Source organism: Acanthopagrus latus, chromosome 16 (assembly GCF_904848185.1).
Source record: "Acanthopagrus latus isolate v.2019 chromosome 16, fAcaLat1.1, whole genome shotgun sequence".
Taxonomy (NCBI): domain Eukaryota; kingdom Metazoa; phylum Chordata; class Actinopteri; order Spariformes; family Sparidae; genus Acanthopagrus; species Acanthopagrus latus.
Window position 1 is genome coordinate 1,228,281 of NC_051054.1, and position 27,618 is coordinate 1,255,898.

The 27,618-nt window shown below is 44.9% G+C and overlaps 1 protein-coding gene across 9 annotated transcripts in view; it reads right to left on the reverse strand.

Moving 5' to 3' along the window:
* LOC119004396 (neuronal PAS domain-containing protein 3) overlaps positions 1–27,618 on the reverse strand; it is a 234,903-nt gene that overhangs the window by 99,212 nt on the left and 108,073 nt on the right. For all 9 annotated transcript variants that reach the window (XM_037071270.1, XM_037071268.1, XM_037071272.1 and 6 more), the window contains one exon: positions 564–646. In XM_037071270.1, the coding sequence (XP_036927165.1) occupies positions 564–646 (83 nt within the window). The remainder of the gene's footprint in view (positions 1–563; positions 647–27,618) is intronic.

The following is a 27,618-nucleotide window of genomic DNA, read 5'->3' on the forward strand; positions in this document are numbered from 1 at the left end:
AATCCTCTGAGGAGAAAGAGACAGGAAGCAGGAAACAGGAAGCAGGAAGCAGGAAGCAGAGAGGGAAGCAGAATTCTTTACATCTTTACTACATGTGAAGTTTCTCCTCAGGGTGGCGCTGGAGAACAGGCCGCGTTATTACCACAGTCAGAATGCTTTGTCATGTACGGTGGCCTCTGTGGGACATCTCAGCTCCACATATCATCACAGCTGATACAGCTACAGCATCCTCACTTCCACCTGAGCCCCCAGGAACAGCGCCAGGCTTTCACATAGTGGCCAGACTGTGTTAAAGCAACGTCCCATGATGCACTGGGGCCACAAATCTGTGTGTGTGTGTGTGTATGTGTGTACAGTATATTGATTGCGCATCATGCGGAATGATGCAACAGCACAAAGAAAACAAGAAATTGCTCATCAGTGACCGAACATATGAAAAACTTAACTGGATCAAGTGTGTGTGTGTGAGAGAGAGAGAGAGAGAGAGCGAGTGCGTGTGTGTGTGTGTGTGTGTGTGTGTGTGTGTGTGTGTGTGTGTGTGTGTGACCTTGAAGGGTTCCTACCTGTAGAATGTGGCTGCCCAGGTGAGGCTCGAAGATCTCCGAGGCGACGGCGGTGGGACTCCTCCTTCGCTGGGCACCGATAGCTAAACACATACATACACGCACACACATACACGTGCACGCACACACACATGCATACACACACGCATACACAAACACACATACACACACACAAGGAGAGAAAAAGCACAGGACAGGACAGAAGAAGACTGGTGAGACTCAGACACATTGATACGAGCAAAGCTCTCACACACACACACACACACACACACACACACGTATTCATACCAACACACACACACACACACACACACACACACACACACACACGTTTATACAGCCTAGCGTGACGAACACACATGGCACAGGACAAGAGGAACCAGTGTGATCAACTCTGCAGAACAATCTGGAACAGTGCCACAAGTTAGCATCGTTAGCCCCTCTCATTGAAACCAAAGGGACTGGTTAGCGTCATGCTAACTGGTGGTTTCCTGTGGGTAACACAAGCAGCTAATAATGCTAACAGGTTTTAATGAGTGGAGACAGCCAGCAGAACGTCGTCTCCACAGAACGATCATTTACTTTCATTCAGAGAAACTCAAATACAACATTTTTATTCAAACTTCACATGCAACAAGACACGTTTCTGTCCCTCGTTTATTCTACTGTCATTCTTATCCTCATCGCTCTGTCCATCACTGTTCACCTCTGTAGAGAGAGAGAGACAGGCAGGCAGAGAGAGAGAGAGAAATGGTTTATAGCTTTCTAAAATTTATCCCTGAGGGCAAAACTGTGTCTAAAGAGAAAAACAGAAAGTACAACAGCAGAGAGAGAGAGAGAGAGGAATCTGCCCTCAGGTTACACTGTCTCTCTCTCTCTCTTTCCCAAAAGAAGACAAAGCCAGAGACAGACAGAGAGAGAGAGAGAGAGACAGGAAGAGACTCTGAATTAAAAAAAATAATCTCCTTCATCTCCAGATTTCAGTCACGTTCTGAACTTCAGCCCTGGAAACAGTTCACAACTCAAACAGAGGAAGAAACACAACAGATCGCCGACATGAAGCGAACACAGCAGCTGTTCAACGCTTCGACTACAAACAACACGTACGCTACAACAAAAACATTCACGTTATTACTCAGTCACGCTTCTGTCTTCAGCCAGCACAGCACGACTCTGACGCCTTAAAACCAACCCAAGAAATCACAAAGTACAAAGTGAAGCATCCCAAGAGTCTCGATATCAGACGATGATGCCGTGAAAGTTTCCACACTCACATGTTGGATTTATTAAGAGTTTGTGGAGCAGGAACTCAACATGCAGCACTTCACCTTCTCTGTTTCTCTCTTTTGTTTCCTGCTGATGTTTAGTTTTATTCTTCTCTACGTGTCACTTGTTGCTTCGTGCATTTTAATGTAAAGAACATCGAGTTGATTTAGAAGAAAGTGTGCGATTAAATAAAATTAACTCGCCCCGAGGCTGAAAGAAAACAGAGAAACAGGACCTGAGTGTGTCAGCCGGGCAGGGAGACAGCTCGGAGGGGGAGACGGGAACACGGAGGGGGAGACGGGAACACTGAGGGGGAGACGGGAACACGGAGGGAGAGACGGGAACACGGAGGGAGAGACGGGAACACGGAGGGAGAGACGGGAACACGGAGGGTGAGACGGGAACACTGAGGGAGAGACGGGAACACTGAGAGTGAGACGGGAACACTGAGGGAGAGACGGGAACACTGAGGGTGAGACGGGAACACGGAGGGTGAGACGGGAACACGGAGGGAGAGACGGGAACACGTAGGGTGAGACGGGAACACGGAGGGTGAGACGGGAACACGGAGGGGGAGACGGGAACACGGAGGGTGAGACGGGAACACGGAGGGAGAGACGGGAACACGGAGGGTGAGACGGGAACACGTAGGGTGAGACGGGAACACGGAGGGGGAGACGGGAACACGGAGGGGGAGACGGGAACACTGAGGGGGAGACGGGAACACGGAGGGAGAGACGGGAACACGGAGGGGGAGACGGGAACACGGAGGGGGAGACGGGAACACTGAGGGGGAGACGGGAACACGGAGGGTGAGACGGGAACACTGAGGGTGAGACGGGAACACGGAGGGTGAGACGGGCGCTCGGAGGGGCATTAAAGCTCACTAAAAGAGAGATTTTTCTGCCCTGAGGTAATTTTCTCCTCTCTACACAACCTCCGTCCTCGTCTCCCTGCAGACCTCATTACACTGAATTTAAACACACACACACACACACACACACACACACACACACGCCTCCTGTCGGGTTTTTTTGGGGGGGTAATGTAGCTGAATTAGGCTCAATTAATGATGTAATGAAATGCCCTTGTGAACGAGAGACTTTAAAACTGAGCGAGGAGACAAAGGAGGGAGGAGACGAGACAGAACCAGAGAGATACATGAGGTGTGAGTGGATGAGGAGGAGGAGGAGGAGGAGGAGGTGAAGAGGAGGATGAAGATTAGGAGGAGAAAAACTGAGGAACAGCAAGGAGGAGGTGAGGGGAGACGATGACGAGAGGGAGGGTGAAAAGTCAGTGAAGGAGAAGATAGATGAAGAGGAGGAGAAGTGGGGAGAACAAGGTGGAGGAAGGAGGAGGTGACAGAGGGCTGAAGGGAAGGAGGGAGGAGTTAAAGGAAGGAGGGAGGAGTGAAGGAAGGGAGGAAGGAAAGTTCTCAGGAGCATCGAGATGACGACGTCTCCTCAGACTTTCCTAAAAGTTGAGGGTTTTTCAACTCGAAGCTCTCGAGAAATAAAGACGCCGCGTGGACACGAGGAGGAAGATCAACACACGACAGCCAGAGAATAACAATGACAACCTCCCTGTGGTACACAACGTGTGTGTGTGTGTGTGTGTGTGTGTGTGTGTGTGTGTGTGTGTGTGTGTGTGTGTGTGTCAGCCCCTGCAGCGATGCTCTGAGCATTTAGCCGTCAGAGTGTGTGTGTGTTTAAAGTTGTTGTTGTTTGTCTGCAGTGAGACCTCTGAACCTGCAACACACACACACACACACACACACACACGCGCACACACACACACACACACACACAGAGTTCTAATGATAATAAAAAAGTTTTTTCTCTTTAAAAATTCATGTTGAAATAATTAAAAAGCAAAACAATGGAGGTGGAAAATACTTGAAAAGATTCACAACTGCTGTGTGTGTGTGTGTGTGTGTGTGTGTTTGCGTGTGTGTGTTTGTGTGTGTGTGTGTGTGTGTCTGACCACCGTATTGGAAAGGCAATTTAACTTTGGTCTCTCAAAGTCAAACATTACTGCTGTTGTTAATTTATTTTCTGTTTAATATGAAATTGGCAACAAACTAGCGTGTGTGTGTGTGTGTGTGTGTGTGTGTGTGTGTGTGTGTGTGTGTGATGGTGGAGGTGTGTATTAAAGATGAAAAGAATGTGTGTATACGTGTGTGTGTGTGTGTGTGTGTGTGAGGGAGAACAGAGGATCAGTACTGTTACACAAATTGCCAATTCAATTAGCTGTAGGTGTGAGAACACATGAGGGAGGGGGGAGACGGGGGAGGGAGGGGGGAGAGCAGCCATTTTGGCAGCACGTCAGAGTTAATTTATCAGGACCTAACAAAGGACTTGAGGGATGAAGAGAGAGAAGGAAGAAGGGAGGACTGAAGGGAAGGAGGGAGGAATGAAGGAGGGAGGGAGGAATGAAGGATGGAGGGAGGAGTGAAGGAAGGATGGAGGGAGGAGTGAAGGATGGAGGGAGGAGTGAAGGAAGGAGGAAGGAGTGAAGGATGGAGGAAGGAGTGAAGGAAGGATGGAGGGAGGAGTGAAGGATGGAGGAAGGAGTGAAGGAAGGAGGAAGGAGTGAAGGAAGGATGGAGGGAGGAATGAAGGATGGAGGGAGGAGTGAAGGATGGAGGGAGGAGTGAAGGAAGGAGGAAGGAGTGAAGGAAGGATGGAGGGAGGAGTGAAGGATGGAGGGAGGAGTGAAGGATGGAGGGAGGAGTGAAGGAAGGAAGGAGGAAGGAGTGAAGGATGGAGGGAGGAGTGAAGGAAGGAGGGAGGAGTGAAGGAAGGAGGGAGGAGTGAAGGATGGATGGAGGGAGGGAGGAGTGAAGGATGGAGGAAGGAGTGAAGGAAGGAGGAAGGAGTGAAGGATGGAGGGAGGAGTGAAGGAAGGAGGAAGGAGTGAAGGAAGGAGGAAGGAGTGAAGGATGGAGGAAGGAGTGAAGGATGGAGGGAGGAGTGAAGGATGGAGGGAGGAGTAAAGTGATCCTGATAGTTTCAGACCTAACCGGCTGAATTAAAGGTTCATTCCACCCAAACCGGAGCAGGTGAGTGTTGGAGCGGTGTGGAGACGCACCGCGGTGGTTTTAATGAGTTTCATCTTGTGTCTGTTGAGTTTGAACGAAGCTCGTTTTAAGATGATTAAATTGGCCTTTTTGTGAATGGAGTCTGGTGGACTCGGGGAGGATGACACGTCAGAGGTTTTCTAATACAAACATCTGTTATAAACATCAAACTTCTCCTCTAGTCAAACACAAACTTTCCCTCTTTTCTGTCTTGCTCTCATTAACGTCTCCACCCGTCTGACTGCATCATCACGCTGCCTGTTTAATAAAAACGAAGGGAAAGACAAAGTTTACGGCTCGTCTCGTAACCGAGAGCCACTGAGACTCTTTCCCTCCTCAAATGAGATGTTTGGGCCGATTAACTCCGGCAGAACCGCTCCAGTAAACCTGCATCATCTCACTGTTTAAACTCCTGCAGAGACTTTAACTGTCGCAGAGAAGAGTCGATGTTTTCAGGATGACATCAGAGTCAGAACTTCACCTCTGCTGCTCTCATTGCTTTAGTTTGATCTTCTGTCAAGTTATTAGATCAATTAAATCAGTCGACTTTATTATTATTACACTCCAAACTGTGAAGATGTGAGGAGTGAAGGGAAGGACGGAAGACTGAAGGGACTTTTTTATCATTACATGTCAAACTGGGTCGGAACCGGACCAGATTAGTGTCGTACAGTAAATAAAAGCTTTAAATTCTCAGATCAAGAATCTTCTGTGAATCTCTGGATCACAGATTTACAGATGCAGATGTCGACAGTGTCTGGTGTTGTCATCCCACAGACAGAAGAACTGGACCCCGAGGTCGTCACGATCAGAACCTGTTCAGCAGAACATCGGATCTCAACAAACTCTTCTTCAGTAACGTCAGCAAATGAGCTGCGAGTCGCTCTGTGAGTTTCTGCTCGCGTTGAATAATTCAGCGGTTCTTGTTCAGAGATCAGAATTAACTGGAAATCAGAGCAGAGTGTGTGTGTGTGTGTGTGTGTGTGTGTGTTTTATTTCTTTAATAACTATAATAATTATATAGAAACTTAAATCTTCTCTCCTCGTGCTCTCGTTTGTTACGTAGATCAGAATCAGAATCGATAACAGGTTAAAGTTCCGTACGATCAGTTGTGTCATTTCTACGTGTCGTACATTTATTTTAACACGTGCACTGAAACTTCACCTTTACATGTTGTCTGTGTGACTCTGCCACTGATGGTTCTGATCATTAATCAATGATCTGGATCAATAAAAATGTCAGAAAACTGTAACAAAACACCCAGAAGCCTGAGGAGACGCATTCACAGGTGGAGGCCGGATTCTTGATTCCTATTGGTCGTCTGTCTGACTGAGCGAGCTGATTAAGACTTCCTGTGTCATCTCAATCAATCAATCAATCAATCAATCAACACACACACACATGCACACACACGCACGTATGTCTTCATTTTCTCGGCTGTTTTTCCATCCCGGAGTTCATTGCTTTGCTCTCTCTCTCTTCATCACACACACACACACACGCACACACACACACACAGTGTGTGTGTGTGTGTGTGTGTGTGTGATCATGTCTGCTGTCTCTCCACTTGGCTGAGTGCCAGCTGGTGTGTGTTGGAGTCAAGGACAGCGAGAGGACGGCGAGAGAGAGGGAGAGAAAAATGGGGGACAGAAGGGGGAGGACAGAGAGACGGATGGGAGGATGGACGGAGAGAAAAATGGACGTGAAGGTGGGACAGACGAGGAGAGAGAGAGAGAGAGGAGGGGGAGGGATCACTGCAGAGAGGACATCTGACAGGAAGTCGTCGTAACGTAGACGAAGACGAAGACAAAACGACGTCATCTGAAAGTTAAAAACAAACGGCTTCGATTTTCAGTTTCAGTTCTGTGAATCTGTTCTGGCTCGTGCTGCCTTCTTTCAGGACAAAATCCAAAAACACAACATTTCTGAGTCAGTAAATTATATGTACGGCCACTTTTTACAGCATTTATAGACTCGATTTAAGTGTTACATCACACACGGCAGACGCAGCGAGACGAGACAAAGCCGTAAAAGCCGTAAGAAGCCGTAAACAGACAGAGAGGGAGGCTGGAATGTGGAGAAAAGGCGTGTTAGTGTCTCGTATCTGCAGAGAGTTTCTGATTTTCTCTCTTTGTTGCTGCTCGGGACGCTTTACCAACCCAACATGTGTCTATTTGACGTCCTGGGAATGAGACTCAACAATCAACTGTCTTTGTGGTGCGTTCAGGAACAGCTGGGACAAATCCTACTGATTCTACCTTTAACTTTAATAGTCTTTGAATTCTATTAATATGACGTGAGCTTCAGTTAGCTTTGAGCACAAATGTCCTTCAGAGGGAGACTTTTTACTCTGATACTCTGAGTCCATGTCAGAGCCTGAACTCTGTTACTGTACTGGAGGAAACAGAAGAGGAAGTGATTTCAAATTTTAAAGCACAAAACTACTGAGATATTTTTTAACAACACTTTCCAGACATGTTTGTGCCAAAACGTGAAGTTTTTCTAACCATGAACACATAAATAATTGTTGCAACATATTGGTGGTTTGAGGAGACGTCCTGAACATTTCCAACATTTATTCTAACAACTGTGTTTGAACGCAGCACGCTGAGTGTGTTTGTGGTCGGATACAAACTGTTGTGTGAATGTGTCAGTCTGAGACATTATGTGGTGTGTGTGTCAGTCTGAAACCTCGCTGGATTGGTTGCCTCTGAATTTGTCAGAGTACATGATCGGCTTCACACACACACACACACACACACACACACACACACACACACACACACACACAGAGCGAGGGTTCAGTGAGGCAGGAAGGTATTGGCACTGAGGGAATACAAGGAGCAGACAGTAATTAGGAACCAGCCTACTGTACCATACACACACACACACACACACAAGCCAGATATGTTCTTGGGCGCACACACACACACACACACACACACACACACACACACACACACACACAGTGTAATTAGGTAGGGGCCCTGACGCCCCAGTGGTGAACTGAACAAGCCCCTGAATACCCGCACTGGGAACGGCTGAACACCATAATACGTGGGAAAAGGGCGTGAACACACACACACTCACACACACTCACACGCACACTCACACGCACACTCACACAGACACACACGTACGTTAATTAAGTGGCAGCCTACTGTGCGTGAAGGGAACAAGGCGGTGGACGGCCGCAGTGGGAGTGTACGTGGACCAGCAGCAGTCAGGATTAACACGAGTCGACCTGCCGGCGCTGAACGACGGCGCCGAGCTCGTCTCTTCTTCTTCTTCTTCTTCTTCTCTCATCGTGTTCTTATAAAACCGACCTCACAGGATCATACGCTGTCGAGCTGAGTATTCTTTGACCTCTTTAGTTATTATAAAGGAAAATTAAATCCTGATCTTTATGATTTTTACTGGATTTGCAGCCGGTACCAACTGGTCCTGACGCTCAGTTCTCAGAGACGCCGGCCCGTCCGAGCCTTCAGCCGCCCCGTCGGGTGGTTCTGGAGGTGAAGCAGATGAAGTGAGCAGACGGACTGCTGCTCTCCTCCGTGTTAATCTGCTGTTAATTTGTCTGGGCTGTAACATGAGACGGAGTGAGCTGCAGGAGTTTAGTGTGAAGCTGTTAGTCATTAATTTAACAGACACAGAGGTGAGCGAGGCCACGTGTCTCCATTATTCTCTGTCACACTGTCACCACACATAATAACTGCACTGCAGGGCTCGCTCTCTGGCTCTGTGTGTGTGTGTGTGTGTGTGTGTGTGTTCATACGTCTATATATAATCAGTTCTTTACTTTGGATAACTTTTGTTGTTGTGTTAGTTTAGCGTCATCCTGCAAAATCTCTTCCAGAAACATTTATATGTTTTAAAGTCCTGATGACGAGACTCTTTCAGACGTGGACGTTTGACGCTCGTCCTGATCGTTGTGGTGATCAGGTGACATGTCGATCAATAACTTCCTTGTAATCTTGCCAGAGGTTGTTGAAAAGCTCTCTGGCTAGCTTTAATAGCTGCCTCTCTTTTATTTTACACAGTTTTCAACAGCAGCAGCCTGAAACAAGATGCAGACAGATGCAGAACAGAAATCTAAAAAGTTTCCTGCTTCTCTCTGTTTTATATTGTATTAAACTGAAAATCTTTGAGTTCTGGTTGAACAAGATGAGACACAGATGACATAAAGAGACCAAACGGTCAATTCATCTGGAAAATAAGTGTCTGATTAATGATTAGTGTCAATGTTTACATGCTGAGGTTTAACAGGGAAAGTGTCGTTTCTATTTTTAGCATCTTTCAATAATTCAAAAATATATCTAGAGAAACATTTTTCAGGATGAGACGATCATTTTTCTGTCAGAACCTTTAAAAACACCAACAGCGGTGCGACTGTCTGTTAGGCGTGTTAGTTTTGCAGGTTTGTAGCTATAAACCAAAAAGACGAGCAGGGTTATTAAGACTCAACTCCAACTTTTGGTCTCTTTGGTGCCTGAAAGTTGCTGCTGTCAGGAGGGTTCATCCTCTGGCCAGCCTGAACATCTGCAGAAAAAATCAACCCTGGGAATATTTCTGAATTATTCCAGTTCTGCTTCACAGCTTCGTCTCTCTTTCTGAGGCTGAAACGGACTCAAAGCTGCAGTTTAACTCTAATCCTGACGGACAGTCTCGCTCTGAAGCGTTGATGTCGGCAGGACCAGAACAAATTTCCCAGCGAGTCAGAAACATCGCTCTGACTTCTGATCCTGATACGACACTTGATTGCAAATTTGTGTGTAACTGGGCTCAAACAGCAGCACTCAGCTCGTGAGCTGCAGTCATCTTTTCACCTCGTTTCACCTCTTATTACCGGCTGGTAACCGTAGAAACCGATCCCTAATCTCGGCCCGCGGAGGGAAACTACCTGCGCAGTAAAAATTAATGAACTCTGACCAAACTGTCTGACGAGAGGGAGAGAGGGAGAGAGGGAGAGACGGAGAGACGGGTGATGCAAGGAGACGGATTGATGAAGTAACAAAAGGAGAGACGGGAAGATGAGAGACGGGAATTCTCATGGATGAAGAGCGAAGAGAAACATTTTCAGGACTTTCTACAAGATATTTTCATCCACTGACAGATGAAATAGACGCGTCTCCGTCCCTCCGGTTTCAAAGCCTCCCTCCTCTCATCCCTCCTTCCACCTCTGCGTCCTCAGCCGATTCCCATTTAAGTGTAATTAAGTTGCAGAGATGAACATTACTTGTTGGATGGGAAACGGCTGAACGCTGCCGCTGATGGGAGGAGAGAGAAGACGAAGAAGAAGAAGACGGGTGAAAGGAAGAAAGAAAGCAAAAGGAGAAATGGAGAGACTGAGCCGGAGGAGGAGGAGGAGGAGGAGGAGGAGGATGTTAATTAATTATAAGCCGTCAGGGTCCAAATCATCTTCTTTTAAATGTGGACTCGGAGCAGCAGAAAGTCACGGCGGCTCATATTAAACCTTCAGCTCTGATTTAGAGGAAGAGAAGTTGCCGGAGACGCTGAGACGGTTTCATCTGCTGTCACACGGCGAGGAATCCTCCGGACACCGAGGTCAGAACACACGGCCCGGTCCTGTCGCTCAGACGGGACCGACCTGAAGAATCAGCCCGTCCTCATCAGAGAAACAAAGGAAGTCAGAGGTGTTGAGAGCGACTCGACGCAGTTGAACCAGACGCTGCAGTCATGTTGCTTTGGAACTGATTTTGTCCTGAAACCACTGAAATATTTCTTCACCTGACCTGGAATCAGGGTTTATTTATTAACCATATTATATATTAACATGTGAATAAATCAAGTTTAAGAAATTATTGTTCTGACTTTATGAGGAGTCAAAGCTGAGTTGGGACACCGTTAGCCTAGCTTAGCATCATATACAGACAGGATGCAGGGGGAAGCTGCTCGCCTGCAGCATCCATCTTTGTTTAATAAACAGAAGAATTACAGGAAGTTTACACGCTGGAATCGTTTCTCGGTGCCGATCAGCTGATCTGATGAGAAAATCAGAATCTTGGAAATAAAACAGACAAACGATCTGTTAACTGGATTCAGACCGACTGAGTGTTAAACACAGCGAGTCTGCAGAGGAGAGAGAGTTACTGCAGTTACTGCTTATCACAGTCCAGCCGCTATCTGCTGCTGTACACACACACACACACACACACACACACACACACACACACGCACACACACACGCACACGCACACGCACACACACAAACACTTTATTAACTGCAGCACAATACAAGCCTGCAGGAGAGAGAGACGGAGACAAACTCAACTATTTCACAGGAAGTGGAGAAAAGTGTGTGTGCACGTGTGTGTGTGTGTGTGTGTGTGTGTGTGTGTGTGTGTGTGTGTGTGTGTGTGTGTTTGTGTGTGTGTGTTCATCCTCAGAAGGAGAAGAAAACAACAGAAAACAACGAAGTGAATCTAAAAACTTGGAGCGTCACCGGACAATCAGTTTATTCTTCTGGACTTCAGTACAGTCCTGCAGTTTGCAGTTTGCAGTACTTGTACTTGACTTGAGTATTTCCACTTCCTGCTACTTTATTCTTCCACTCCACTACATTTATTTGATAACTTTAGTTACTGTAGTTAATAGTTACTTTGCAGATTATATGCTGCATCTGTTTCCAGCGTATTCATGGTGAGAAACGTCATCGAAGAAGAACATTTTGAGAGAGTTAGTTACACTACTTTTATACTTTTCTACGTTTCTACTCTTATAAACCTGCCGTATGTTCGCACCAACAGCTCGAGTCCATCTAGAAATGAAACACCTGATCTGCAGTCAGACGTGTGACTCTGCAGCTTTAACAGCAGAAGTCAGAAACATTTTCTTCACTGCACTTTTCCAAACCACTCGCCGTTCATTTGATGAATTAAAAAGGTATAAATAGTTTTTGGCTGCCGGTGTTCTCTGAGTTCATTCAGTTCCAGGAAGTAAAAAAAAAGACTGAAGCTTAAAATAGTTCCAGACGTCTCAATGTCACAACTTTTATAGTGGAGAGGAGTCGCTGCCAGGGCGGCTTTTACTGTCGGAGGAGAAGAGGGAAGATGAAGGATGTGAGGAAAAGTGGGACAGAGAGAGGACAGAAGGAAGGAAGGAAGGAAGAAAGGAAGGAAGTAAACAAGGACAGAAGGAAGGAAATGGAAAGACAAGAAGGGAAGACTGAAGAGAAAACAACAAACAGGATTTAAAAGAAGATGAGGGGATGGAAGGACACAAAACAGGAAACATAAAAGAGTAAGAGAGGAAGGACTGAAATAATAAGAGGAAGACATGAAGGACTGTCAGGAAGAGAGAGGGAAGAAGGGAAGGATGGACAGAAGGACAAGTTGGAGGGAGGAAAAGAAGACAGGAAAGTAAATAAACGATAAAAGTACAGAAGGAAAGGTGGATATAAGGAGGTAAAGAAAGGAAGGACAGTCCGAGGAAGAGAGCAGAGGAGGTTTTGATTCTGGGAGGAAGAAGGGAAACAGGAAACAGGAAACAGAGAAGATTACAGACTGGATCAAAAGACAACGAGACAAAAGACGACAGAGGTAAGGACACATGGAGGAGGAACAAGAAGATAGGAAAGGTTAGATAAACGTGGAAAGGACAGAAGAAGGAATGAAGTTCGGAGCGAGAGACAGGAAGAAAAAAAGGGCTGCAGATGAAGAAGATATGGAGGACGAAGCAAAGGAGGCAGAGCTGGAGGGAACGAGGGGAAGGAGAGCGAGGAAGACGAGTGCCAGAGAGTAATTTTAGAGTTGGCGTCTTTCCCAGGAGGAAGGAAAACTGCGAGAAGGTCGAAACCACAATCTGACAAAAGGAGTCAGCCAACAAATGAACCAGCGAATAAAAGAATGAATGAAGAAAATTGATTTTTCTCTTTTACATCATCGGGGTGGTTTCTACCTCACAGGTGATGTCATCATCGGCCAAAGTGACTCTGAAAGGAAGCTGAATGTGGCAGGAAGTAAAGAGAGAGGGAAGGTTTTTAAATATTCTATCACAGCTTCTTGGACCTTTGTGTTTTCTTAAATTTGCAGAAATTTGAATGGAGTTTGGTGGCGCCGATATACATGTTATTTCTACAGATGCAGCTTGATTGTGAATCAAACGTTTGTGCTTCTTTTACTTTTATTTTGTATATTTCTAAATAGTAAAAGAAAACGGCCACTAGAGGCTGACTGCGCTGGTTTCAAAAAGAAGCATGTAAGCTTATGAGAAAACGAGACTACTTCTCACTGGATTTATCGCCTCAGTGAACAGTTTCCTGATCAGCTGGTGATCACAGTCTGTAGTTTCAGGTCTTCTTTAAAACAGCGTGATGTTCAATTTGCACACTTTTGTCACATTTAGAGGAAAAGAGGCGATAAAGCAGGATTCACGCTCCACTCTCTCGTCTACCTCTAGCTTAAAAAGACAAGAAGGCGTAGACCACAATAACAAACGCAGACGACCACAAACCGGTGGCCGAGTTCTCAGTAAGGTCCACTTCTTTTGTAGTCTCTGGTTCTGTTCTGAAGGGCAGAGGGGAACTCAGAAAGGAGGGGCAGAGTACAAAACAGTCAAACTTGACTTTAATTAATCTGTGAGCTTCGACAGTCATTCCCAAAAACTATACGTAGATTTCATGAGTCATTTGAATCCGTTGATCAGGTTCTTCAATAACCGGATCAGATCTTAATGCTGCAGAAACAGGTCCACAGTTTGGACCTACCCGCCCTTCAGCTTCTCTCTTTCATCTAACCAACCAGATGTTCAGTATTCAAATATGCTTTTAAAAAAGAGCATTTTATTTTGAAAACCACAGGTAGACCTTCCACCCTGACTGTGATCCTTCAGGTGTTAACAGAGTCAAATGGACAGAAGTGACCGAATCGTTGGGTACAAATCATCGTTTCACGTCCTTTGACCCAGAACCTCTCGTGCAGAGTGTCTCCAGGACAGGACGAGCGTCTCCATCAGCTGAGAGCGCTCGACTCTTCAGCTGAACGCTCTCCACCGCAGCCCTGAGTGGACGTTAACCTCCCCACTCCAGCCTCGACAGCGCCGCTCGCAGCGTAATAAGATGGATATTATCGCTCCATCGAGGGGCGACGAACAGAGACAGAGGGACGAAATGACGCTCATCCACATCTGAGTGGATCTGATGGAGATAACGAGGACGAGGGATGATTTTAGGCTCAACATCACTGATTAGGAACTATTGTAAACTCTCACACACACATTCAGATTCAGCGAGTGTGTTTCTGGCTCTCACACACACACACACACACACAAAGATGAAGGTGTTGCCGCTCCAAGCGAAACATCTTGTGATCCAAACAACATCACAGATGAACTCCGTCACCGCCGCCTTTCATTCCAGCTTTTCCTACAATCTGCTGCCAGATTCCTGGAGAGGCCTTGTTTTTTTCTCCACGTTAGCTTTGTAACGCCGCCACCGCTGGCACCGAACCACCGGAGTGAGCTGATTAAAACAACTAAACACCTGTAATGTATTCTGGGGAGCAGGAGGGAGAACCAGGGAGTGTTTATTTTCACAGAATGGATTTTATTTTTGTCATTTTCTTCATCATTGCGGTTGTTTGAGAGGTGAATGTGAAGGTCGACGTACACGACGGCACAAGATGTGATTATGTTTTACACAAACTACAAGAAGTTTGTTTCTGTTTACAGAGAAACTTAAATATCTTTAATAATCAAAAATCTATTTATCAATCATTGCTGGTGTTCAGTTTGTAGATCTGGCTCTGGAGAAACTTTGTTGATGAAAAACAACAACAAGTTTCAATCTAACTGAAAATATTCAACATTAAATCAATTTAACTCAACAACAACAATCTACCAGCCTGAAGGATCCTGCTGCTTTGTTCAGTAGACGTGAAGAAAACGACTCGCTGCCTGATTATAATTGAGTTTATTTACATGAAGAGAAAAACATCATGTGGACAGACGAACCTGAGCTCTGCCACACCTGCCACATCCTGATATACCATACACACCTCCATATTATTAAATCTTCTCAGAGGTGCTTCAGTTACTGAGCGACAAACCAAACAGGCCGACTTCGATGTCGATACTGCAACACTAGTGACGGGATGAAGTTTAGAATAATGCAGCCTTCTGATACATCACAATGTCATAAATCGAAGACGGTACATGATAACTATATATATCGTATATTGCCAAGATTCAGATCTATATATTCAGTTTATCGCCTCAGCTGGCAGCCACAACACGACCGTGATGGCTCGACTGACGTTATCGTCTCGCTCTGAAGTCTCGTGACAGTTTTGCCAAAAGTCGTCGGTGGAAACTCAGCCGGCTGTTTCCAACGTCACGGCTGATCCATCTCACCTGACGTCTCTCTGAACGAGACTTTTGTTTCTTTAACAGAAACGTGTCAGACAGCCAGAGGAAGAGCGTGAAGGTAACTTTGCAGGATTACGTCTCCTGGGAAGCGTGAATCATTTACACCCGGAAACATGTAAACACACGACCGGGTGTAATCTGTTTAACTCGTCCTCCAGACGTCCTGAAACATCATGAAGAATCCTCTCAAACGCGTCTCCGTTCATCATATTCATGAAATCATTAATGAATATGAATGTTAGTAACTGCAGCCGGTAATAGATGTTTAAATGCTTTAACAAATTAATGAATGATTAATAATTAACAAATTAAATGTTGGTACACGGAAAATTATAATTCCCTCCAGCTCTGCATCACTCACTGTTTCCTCTTCCTCCTCCTCTCACTTCCTGTTTGCTGCTTCCCTCCTTCCTCCCTTACTTTTCTCTTCCTCTTCCTCCTCTTCACCTTTTCTGGAATTTCCTCCATTTTTCTTTCTTTTCGTTTATTTCCCTCCGTTCTCTCTCTCATCCTCTCACTTTGTTCATATCCTAAAGGAATGTAAGAATGTAATCACCTGCAGGCCTTCATCTACAACTACACACACACACACACACACACACACACACACACTTTTGTGCAGGTGGCGGTGTGTGACGTTGACTAATGCGATGCTGGTTCAGACATGTTGGCGTTAATCGATTAGCACTGCAGCTCGACAGCATGAGCACACACACACACACACACACACACACACACACGCACACAAACAGCTGCCATGAAATCAAGGAAATAGAAGAGAAAGAGAGAAACTGGTTAAAAAACACAAAGAAAAAGACTCAAGACAAAAAAACCCAGATGGGGAACAAAGAGAGAAAGAAAGTGCAGGAGCAGGTGGAGGAAGGTGCAGCAGGTGGAGCTGCAGCAGGAAACAGTTGCGGTGGAGGAACGATGCGCTCGTATCTGACTTGCTGTAACTGGAGCAGATATCTGGCGCCTGCATCGCGCTGAGATAAAACCTAAAGAAGTAAATAACACAAAACCATTTTTCAGCACGGCCTCATCTGATCTGTGTCGACGCTTCACAGAAACACAGAAGAGTTACGATGCGTCGATACCGGAGCTGCAGACGTCTGCCTCCGACTGTTAACGACGTCTTTTACATTTAATAAAGTCGTGGATGTTTCACGTGATCGATGAATATTCGGTCTGATACAGAGTCTAACGACGGAGCGGGGAGGCGTCGAGGCTGCGTCTGATTTTCACCCTCTGATACGAGTCTGATTTGTTTCACTTCACTGTCAGAATCTCATCAAGCTGCCAGGACAGAGAGTCGGCCTCCACCTTCTTAAACTGCGTGTCTGGTGCGTTCGATGCTGGTGAGACTTCGTAGTCGCATCAGCAGCGATCACGTGAATGTGGACGGCAGGAAGTGATGTCGTAAGAACGCTCTGATCCACTTCTAGATCTGTTTTCTCTAATCTCAGACCTGAAGACACATCACACTCTACAGATCCTACCAGAGGTTATGCACCACATGTGACCTCTTGGAGAAGCAGACGCAGGCTTTATATTCTTCAGCGAGATCTGGAGGTGAGACTAGTTAGCTAACGTTAGCTTCACGGGCTACAGCGCTGCAGGACGCCTCTCACTGGCCGTCCTGCCATCCGTCTGACGGCCGTCCTGCCATGTTTCCATCACACTGGAGTTAATGAACAATGTTTTGTTCCCGACGTGTCAACAAATACAGTCAAACGTCACATTTAGGAGCAAATATAGAAGAAAAACAAAAAAACATCAGATTCATAATAATTTGTCTTCATGTTCAGACGATCACAGATCTGTCAGATGAAGCTGAACGATAATCCCATCGTTAGTGTCGTCATCGTGTTAGTGTCACAGTGTTGCATCACTCAGACATATCACTGCTGTCACACACACACACACACACACACACGCTCATACAAAACATCATCTGGTTTGTGTGTGTGTGTGTGTGTTGTAGGTCAGTAGACTCATGTTCTCTTCATCAACAGCCTCGGCTTCGTTCCTCTCTCTCTCTCTCTCTCTCACACACACACACACACACACACACACACACTTGTACAAACTGATAGTATGACGGTTACAACTAATGAGAGTGTGTCGCTGTGAGTGTGTGTGTGTGTGTGTGTGCCTGATGTTATTAAATGATATCAACATCAAGGCTCCTGTTTGAAGTTTAACTTCCCTTTTTGTTCTTACACTCTCACACACACACGACTGTACTCATACTTTTCTGTGTGTGTGTGTGAGAGTTTATTGGAGAGTTATCAACTCTCTGCATCTGTGTGTGTGTGTGTGTGTGTGTTTCCTATCAGTGCTGTGTCTCAGTGTGGGGATGAGAGTCATATATCATAGTTCTACTGTACCAGATAGCTTATCACACACACACACACACACACACACACACACACACACACACACAGATATGGGTTTAAACAGATTGTATTGTTTTAGTAAATAATCTGCAGGTTTACAGTAATTTGTCTGGTTCTGGTTCTGTCTGTCATCCCGTCTCTCTCTTCTAAAACTATTTGAGGCTCGTCAGGTTTGATCCACAAGCACGACGATCCATCAGGAAATCTGCTTTAACACAACGACTTAAATATCCCGACATGTTGTGTGAACTTGTTCAGGTTATTAAAACCAGTTCAAGGTCTTCTGGATGTGGTCTGATGAGGACACACAAGACAGAAAAAGACGCCGCGCTGCAGCTTCCTGTCACGTGGCGTTCATTAACGACACTCGGCGCCGTGTACAGCGCTCACAGTTTAATCAGAACCGCTCTGTCGCTCTTTAACGACGCTGCCTAGTGGGTGACAGTCTGTTGCATTAACACACTCAGAGGACAGTGTTGCTATATAAAGCAGCTTCTGAACCATTTGAAGGTATTGATCTGCATTTTCTGCCAGCAGCACAACATCTCCAGAAACATCCAGAACAACCCATACGCCGACGACCCTTTACTCTATATTACTAAACTCAGGATGAAGTTACATTTTTAGCCGTAGTATACAAACATGTATGAGAAATCTGCTAACATTTAAATAAGTATTATCCACAGCTCTGTGAATTTAATGAACTGATACAATAAATATTTATCTATTTCTTTTTTGGGGCACTTTTGTGGTGTTTGTTTTCAGAGATCTAACATCATGACGCTCTGTTAGCTGATGTTTCCACCTGACAGGAACAAAAAAAGTATATTAGTCTTTAATTTATGGATTTAATTTCAGCTCAACAGAGCTTAGGCGGTGACATGGACGTGATTTTCTTTTTGATTTACGCCTTTATAGTCATCAGTCGGCTGCATTTTGGAGCTTCAGGAGGAAGACTGAAGGAAGTTAAAGTGTTGCTGTGAAAGCAGAGAAGAGATGGAAAACTGAAGGTCTTTTACTAAATGTACACTTTCTGTCACAACTCTCACGAGGATGTGATTCTATATATACACCTGCATTTATTCTTTATAGGCAATGCTTATCTTCTGATGATGGAGTGATTATTAATATGTTGTTCTCCAGAAAGATGGATGATGACCTCCAGACTTTCCTGCATGCTGTCATGAAAACATTGTCGTCACAGTAAATGCTCAGATCTGGAAGTCGTCACCGCCGCTGTGAAGTTCGACAGGGCACGATGAACTACTCCCAGTGTTCCCGCTTGTAATCGAGGTTGAACACGATGTATTTGTGTCGCTAATAAAGATGTTGTGATTCAACTTTCCAAGAGCTCCCAGAGAATAAAACTCTGCGTCAGATTCACACGATACGAGCAAGAAAACACTCCTCTGATTCCTCTGAGACTAAACATGCTGCTACTTCTGATCAACAACCTCATCAAAGTCAATTTAGCTCGTGTGTTTTTTTTTCCCCGCCTTAAAAAAATATTAAAAAATCAATTAGCAGGAGTGCAGATCAAACGGTTTGAGTGACAGGCAGCCGGCGACAAATTAATCAGCGTCCTGAGGGACAGATGGCTTCAAAATGAACTTTCTCCGCGTTTAGCCTCAAAGCGACATTTTTATTCATCTTCACCGCGTTAATACACAACAGAAGATTTCCAGTGTTGGAGAAAGGAAACAACAGCTGCAATTAGTCCAGCAGCAGACTGTGTTTGGGTAGAGAAGGAGGGAGGAGGGGGGGAGGTAGGGAAGGAAAAGAGGAGGGAGACAAAAGTTTAGAAAGGAGGAAGTGAAGGATGGAAGGTGGGTGAGACAGAGGAGAGCAAGAGGGATAAAGGAAATAAAGAATTTGGGGAGAAAATGTATGTAGGATGGAAGATATAGGAAGAAAAAAGGGATAAAAGAAGGGGACACAAAGGGAGGAGGAGGGGAGGAGGAAAATCTCTCCAGTAAGAGTGAAGTGAGAGTAGATTTTCCAGAAGCTGCAGTAATTCCAGATACTGTAACCGTGTGTGTGTTCATGCTAATTAGCTGGCGCTAGCTGTGGCTGGGAAAAGCCATAGACATGCTAATCAGCGATAGGGCTAACTGGCAGCGGTCGGCACAGAATTAATGTGTGTGTGAGAGCGAGCGAGAAACAGATGGGAGGAGGATGAGGACTTAAAGAATAAGGCCGATGAATTCACTGTTTCTTATTCTCAAGAGCAGACCGAAGCTGACAATACCGTCTGACTTCCTGTCTGCGGCTGTCGGTATTCAAATCACCTCATTAATGTATTATTTTATTTCTAAAAAGACAAACTGGAGGAAACAGAATTTTGATGGGACTATTTCCAGCGGCTGATTAATACACATGGACGTTTTATGAGATTTAATGTCAATAAGACAAATATTAAATATCTTCATTTACAAGAGACAGAATGATGGAGTGAAGGTGCAGCAGATCGTTTGGCAGTCAGGCTGTAAGAAGCACTGCTGTGTGGGCATGTTGGTACTGATGTGACGATGAAATACATCACGTCACTGAATCTCCAGATTTCACACTTCAGAGATGAAGTTAAACACAGATTTCTTTATCGACACTCGTTCCTTGCTTAATTCAGGAGTTGGGAGTAAAGCTGCTGTTCGCAGTGTCAGTGATGTCTGGTCGGACTGGTCACGATATTAACAGCCCTGCTGATCATCAGGGAGGAAAAAAATCAGTCCCATCATGAACTTTCTTCCACTCCAGGATGTTCCAAACAGCACACAGTGATTATTAATACTATGAGAGGGAACAATGATCACAGAGGTGATGGTTTCGTTCTCGTCTTTACAATCATGAGGTCGATTCAGCGAAGGTCAGTGAGTTTGCATCATATATACAGAAGTTAACTTTTTAAATCTTAGTTTGAGAACATTTTAGAAAGTAGAAAGAGCATAAAAAGTAAAAAACCCTTGATAGTGTTTTCTTCAAATGAGCAGCCAATCACAGACAATCTGTTTCCTGTTTCCATGCACATGCTTGGCATATGTTTAGTGGTCATGTGATGCAAATGGTCCGAGAGATTATTTCTGAAACGGTGCTGAGACAACAAACAAGCACTGTTGTTCCAAAACACTTGGCCTGCAGCAGCCTGCTTCAAGGTTTTGGATGCAAAAATTCTGCCACAGTATGACTTTAACATGTAGCCTGCTGCAGAGACACGCTGTTCTGGTCCGGTCCAGTCTGGTCCAGTCCAGATTGTGGTGGGAATACTATCACAAAAATAAATGTACAAGGTCAAGTCTGCACATGTCCTCAGTGAACCTCTCTGTTCCCAAACGCCGTCATAATTAAAATAACTTGCAGAACAAATCTGAGCATTCGAATATTTGACGAGCGTTTTTCCTTTTTCCATATTTACGACTAACATAAAGATGCATGCCGGTCTGAACACGAGATGGAGGCATAAAGACGGATGACGGAGTGATGGAGGGACACAAATGGCGGCAGGAGGAATGAAAAGCATAAAGACGGAAACAGATGGAGGATGCGATGGAGACGGATAGAGGGACGGAGGGACGGGGAGGAGGGAGTGTTGCAGAGAGCAGTTATGAGTGTTATTAAGAAATGGCTCGGCCGCTAACGGAGCGTTCAAATGGCGGTACAGCTGAACGCTTCATGGCCCAGCAAACACAAGCTCCACCGCCCTCGCTCTCCCCGTCTCCACTTGATCTAATTCTCTCTCTCTTTCTCTCTCAGCGTCCTCCAACTCGCCCCGTCACATCTGAAATTGTAAAAATCCATTCAATCCATTGGCTTCGATCAGGGAGTGCAGCCGCCTGTGTGCTCGCTCACATTATATAACCGCACATCATGAGGCTGCAAGTGTATATATTTATCTCCCTGTATGCCGCCACATGTTTGTCCTGTGTGAGTGTGTGTGTGTGTGTGTGTGTGTGTGTGTGTGTCAGGCAGTAAACAGGGTAATAACAGAGCAGAGCTGGACTCTCTCAGATGATTCACCGCCATCAAAAGCTTTGATTGGACAGCAGCTTTACTCCAACATGACAGCACACATCAGTCTGGACTTTACAGTGTCTCACTGAAATAATGTTGAGCAGGATTTTCTCTTCAAACATGAAAGCACTGATGTTTGTTGGAGTGTTTGTGGGAGATTATATCGAATATGTCTTTAAAATATAAAGCTGCAACAAATCTTTTAAAAAAGGCCGACACCAGACGGATGTCGGTCTGACTAATGGAAATCTTTAAAAACTCAAATATTTAGATTCAGTATGAAACAGATGATCAAGGTAGTTTATCACATCAAAAAACAGGAAATGGGTTGTTTGTTGGAGACTATTTTCAGCGGCGGATTAACCCACATTTGGTGTTCAAGCTATAACATAAGTACAAATAAAGTAAACTCCACTGTGGCTCATTTATGTGTTTTCAGTGACGTAACTGAGTAATAAAGTAAATTTACTCTAGTAATGCACTCAAGTACAATTCCAAGGTACTTGTACCTTGTGGAGCTCTATGGCGCTGACGAAGAAGATATAGAGAAAAACTTACTATGGTAGTGAATATAGAGAGACAAAAAAGTTTCCTAAGAACAAATATCTGAAGTTCCTTGACTGTCTGACCTCCTGCAGAAAGTGTCACTCTGTCAGATCTTACATTTTCAAAGAGCATCTTTACCTCACAGCATGAATGACGATTCAAGGTTAATATACATTATTGCTCTTTCTCTTGAGAAACATCTGGTTAGCAGCCCTGATCTAGATGGATGAATATCACTACAGTAATGAACTACAGGATATATGGTTCATTTTTTTATTTTGTTTGTTTAAAATTGTCCTTTTCAAGTCCAATTTTGCTCCAATATCCTAAAAGATATCTGAAGTTATTCTGTAAAGAAAAGTCTGATTGTAACGACCATCAGTCACAAAACATCGTCATTATTTTTTGCCATCCAGCACATTTTAATGAAAGAGAAAATGAAACATTAAAATTCCAACTAGATTATGTTTCATTTGTCCCTGGACACTATTATTTTATTGAAACAAATAAAATTCTACCTGTAATCTCCATTCAGGCCTCTGATTATGGACTCAGCCTTCTTATTCACTCTCTTCACATAAAAATGCTACGATCCTAATTAGAGTCGCTCCTCCGGCCGCTACGATTCATCTGGCCGAGAGACATTTGTTTGCAACAGCGGACGACGCCTCCAAAATTAATGAAACAGTCGGATTGATTGTTTGTAGTTCGTTTCCTTATTTTTCCCTCCACACGACTCCGAGAGCAAATTCAGGTTCTACATTAAATCAACAGCAGCAACATGTGAAATAAAACTGACTTTTCAAACCTTTCAGGGAAATAAAACATATTTATCACATATTTTTCGAGGTGTTTGAAGTTTAATGTTACCCCCACCGGCAGTATCAGTACATACACTGTTTCCATGGCAACCATCTTTCTATATCTATAGATACCAGGAGAGTTTGGCGGGTAAACCTCCACCTCCTCCCTGCCGCCTCCCGTCCAGTCCAATCATGTGTATTGGCAATCGGTGCTGCAGCTCTTTAAAAAGCTCCTTATTCCCCAGTTTATTCTGACATTTTGATTCACGATCAGCTGAAGGAGGGAAGGGAAAGAAATAATTAAAAAATTTAAAAAACACCCTTTGAGACAAACTCAGGCCGCTTAACTAATTACCAACATATATCACCGCCGGCTCCGACAAGCCAATTACACCTGATTGGAAATACTTTACTTTGTTCAACACACGCTTTTCATGTCGGTTTTAATTCAGTGTCAAAGCTCGCCTTTCTGAATATTAGAGCAGATGATTGACTGCTGAGGGCCGTACAGTGTACAGTACATAAGCCAATAATGTCCCATTTGTCTGGGATGGAGGGAAAGGCGGATAAACAGATTAGAGAAGGACATTAGATGTATAACTGGGTTAGTAAGGACATCAGCTCTAATGGGCAAACGTCCTTCACGAGGGTCTCACCATGATTAATATAAAGTGAACGACTGTGGGGTTTCCTGGAAACAGAAAATGACAGGGGCTGATGGGAAAGACAGTCACATTAACAAAACAAACAAACAGATAAGTTGTATATCCACCGTCTGTCAGCAACAACTGTGTGTAGCTACTCAACGTTTCCTTGAACCACCTGGAGAAACCTTGTGAACATGCAGCACTTCATCCCCTCAAGAACCCGTCAAAAGACATCGTGAACGACCACTTTCTCCCTTCACTGATCTCTTTATCTGCCTCAAAGACGCCAAAGATTCCCGTAAACGACCGCCAACACGGATGAAGAAAGGTCCTGAATTCTCTTAAACTACACATGGGTACAAGTCACCTATAAATCTTTTAATAAATTCCTAAACCCAAAAATGGCATCTAAAATCCTTGTCATCCTCCCAAGAGCCCTTTGAAAACACTTCTAACTGTCTTAAGCAGCCCTAAAAGTCTTTGCAAACTCTTGAAGACATCAATAACTCCCTGTAAACATCATGCAGTTCCTCCAGCTCCCCCTGAATCATCTCTACCCTCTAAATGTACAAGAAAGATTCCCAGTGACCCTTAGAACTAACTCAAAACACTGTCCAGCATTTTAGACACTCGACAAACAACTGGAACCAACTTTAAAACCCCTGAAACCCTCTGAAAAGTTATCCAACCACAACTGTAACCCCTCAAAGACATAAAATACATCTTATATCCCTAAAAATAACTCAAGAACTCACAAAGCATGAAGCACAACTCACAACAGACAGTCCCTTCACTCACCACCGGAACCATATGAACCCCTCTGAAATCACTTCTACCCTACAAGAAAGATCCAATGACCCTTTAAACAGACTCAAAACACTGTCCAACACCTCTGTAAACTTCATCAAATCACACCTGTAACCCCTCAAAGACACCTAAAATCTCAAAAGTCTCTTGAAAAATACTTTGCAAATCCTCAGGCTCCACCCGCAAGAACCAAAATGACCCCCAACACCTTCTGATTGATCTTTAGGGCGTCTACGATCTGCTTCTCAACTGAAACTCCTTTTTTGGTCAGTTATATTCCTTTATTACAAAAAGAGAACGTCCAAGAATTGAGGGACGGGAAAGAGAAACGTTCTGGTTCCTCATCAGCATCTTAACCTTCAGTGTGTGCCCTGAAAACTGCTAAGAAACCTGTAAACTTACTACAAATATATCCTGCAACCCCTGAAACACAACTACAGCTCTAAAGAATAAACCTTACATATCTGCCAACAGGTCACAGTTGCTTAAAATACCCTCTGAGTCCTTCAAATAACTCAGAGAACCCTGAAGGCTCCTGAAACACGTGGAACTGTCTGAAACTACTCCTGAATTCATCTCCAAGCTTTGTAAACATCGAAGGCTCCGACAAGTCGTGCACACACCCATAGCTCCTCCTGGAAAACACCTGGAACTGTCTTTGAACCTTTAAACTCTCAACGACCATCAGCCGCAAGCGAAAGTCCAATTTGTAAGAAAGTTGAATTTTGAGTCTCAGCTGTAAACTCTGATTGCAGGTCCGGTTCGTCTCCATCACAAAGTTTCTGAGAGCTCTCGACACGACGCAGAGACTGAACTGAAAGCTCTAATCCAAACACTTCCTCGATCGCATCACTGTGAACATAATGAAAGTTGTAATGGATAAAAAATCAAAGTGTGGTGTAACTGAAACTACATCAGACAGCCGGCAGCTTCTCTGCGATCACTGCGCAGGAAAATCAGAAGTCAGCTGTGTACAAATCCATGTAGACACTCATCGAGACAAAAACATGTCATTTCATATGCAAACCCGCCGAGAGAAACGCCGCCTGATTCAATAAGTGAACGGCGCTCGCTCTCGCTCTGTGTTCGAGTTAATTGTAACGTCTTTCAGAGGGTAAACAGAAACAAGCGACTATATTTTCTGTCATTACGACACATTGTTGGACAACAACACATCCCGGAGCTGTTTTGTGTTTGCCAACAAAATAAAGAAAAAAGATAGAGGAGGAGAAAAAAAAAGAATAGGTGTTGGAGTAATTGTTTCCATGGTGATTATTTTTTCCTCTTTGGTGTGTGACAGCATGCAGGACGGGAGAGAGGGAGGGGAAATCAAAAAAAAAAAAAAGGAGCGATGAACGAAACGCCCGGCAGCCACGTCTGCAGCCGAAAGCAATTTCCTCGTCTAAATTTAGTTATGCAAAGCCTATGGGCATCATCAGCATTTGGTAATTAGTTTTATAATTACTGCTGTTTCCCTCTCCCTCTGTCATTCCATTTTTCTTTACACTGCGACTGGGGAATCAAAACATCTCACACTCGCAGCTGGCCAAATTACTCTGCGTTTATTAAGTGCGAGCATGCACCGCGAGCGGCTGCAGCCGGCGGACGGAGCGGCGTCTCCGCCGCAGAGCCGAGCGGGGCTTAACCGGCGGCCCGACAGCGGCGCCGCGGGTTCCTGCGAGCGAGAGAGGCGAAGCGGTTTGACAAGTTTATTATGTGGAGAAGCGGCGGCTCGTCTCTTTTTATAGGTTTAAAGATGAGATCTGTGGGTAAAAAGGCTGAAGTGATTACAAACTGGACGGGGGGTCTTCGGGAAGGAAATAATAATTATCTCTTCCGATGTGAACATGATGGAGTCCGAACAGAGGCGTCGCGCCTCGTGTGCTTCTGTTCAGTCCCACTGTGCTTCAGTTTGGAGCCGTGTTGTTGTTATCAGGCGTCAGCGGGGAGACGGTCCTGCTGTTAAATGACGACTAACCTGAATTTAACAGCTGGAGGGAGATCAGGGCGGTTAGCTTACAGATGGAAACATCAGGCCGGTCGCCGCAGAGCGTCTCGCGATCCGTCAACACAAATCTGCATCAACACGCCTCTGACAACACACACACACACACACACACACACACACACACACACACACACACACACACACACACACACACACGTCTAATTCTCAACCTCCAGAAGCTCGTTCACACACGACTTTGAAGCGCCGTGATGTCACGTCGTATGAAATATTCAAAAGCCACGAGTGCTTCACGGCTGCGACACGCGCGCTTGAGTGATGTTCGTCCGCACAACACGTCCATCCATTACCTGCGACCACTTATCTTAACGCTGGATGTGAGTGTGAATGGTAGTTTGTCACCGCGTGTCAGCCGGGTGATAAACTGACGGACCGTCCAGGTTTACTGTGATGATCAGCACCCTCTTCTTTTATTGCTCTGGTCTGGAGGAATCTCAAGACTGAAAGCAAAGCAGCTGTTGACACTGAGAACGCTCTTATCCTGAGCTGTTTACCTGGTTAATGAAAAGGAATATTCTCCTCCATTTGGAAAGTCTAGAAGAGCCGTGCAATTACATTATAACCTCACAGGCGTGTTCACCGTGTTCATGGTGTTCAGTGTGTTCAGTGTGTTCAGTGTGTTCAGTGTGTTCAGTGTGTTCGGTGTGTTCACCGTGTTCAGTGTGTTCACCGTGTTCAGTGTGTTCACCGTGTTCAGTGTGTTCACCGTGTTCAGTGTGTTCACCGTGTTCAGTGTGTTCAGTGTGTTCACCGTGTTCACCGTGTTCAGTGTGTTCACCGTGTTCAGTGTGTTCACCGTGTTCGGTGTGTTCGGTGTGTTCGGTGTGTTCAGTGTGTTCAGTGTGTTCACCGTGTTCAGTGTGTTCAGTGTGTTCAGTGTGTTCAGTGTGTTCACCGTGTTCAGTGTGTTCAGCAGGGTCTTACGTTTGGATCAAGCCGAGCTGAGGTGATAAAAACTCGGGTCCACTTCAGAGTCAGTCTAAGCGAACACATTCTCGAGGTCTGAGCAGGTTTTAAGTGGGATTTTTGACCCGTGGAAAAAGAGGAATAACAGGAAAGTTAGCTCAAAATGTTCACATCTCACATCCTAATA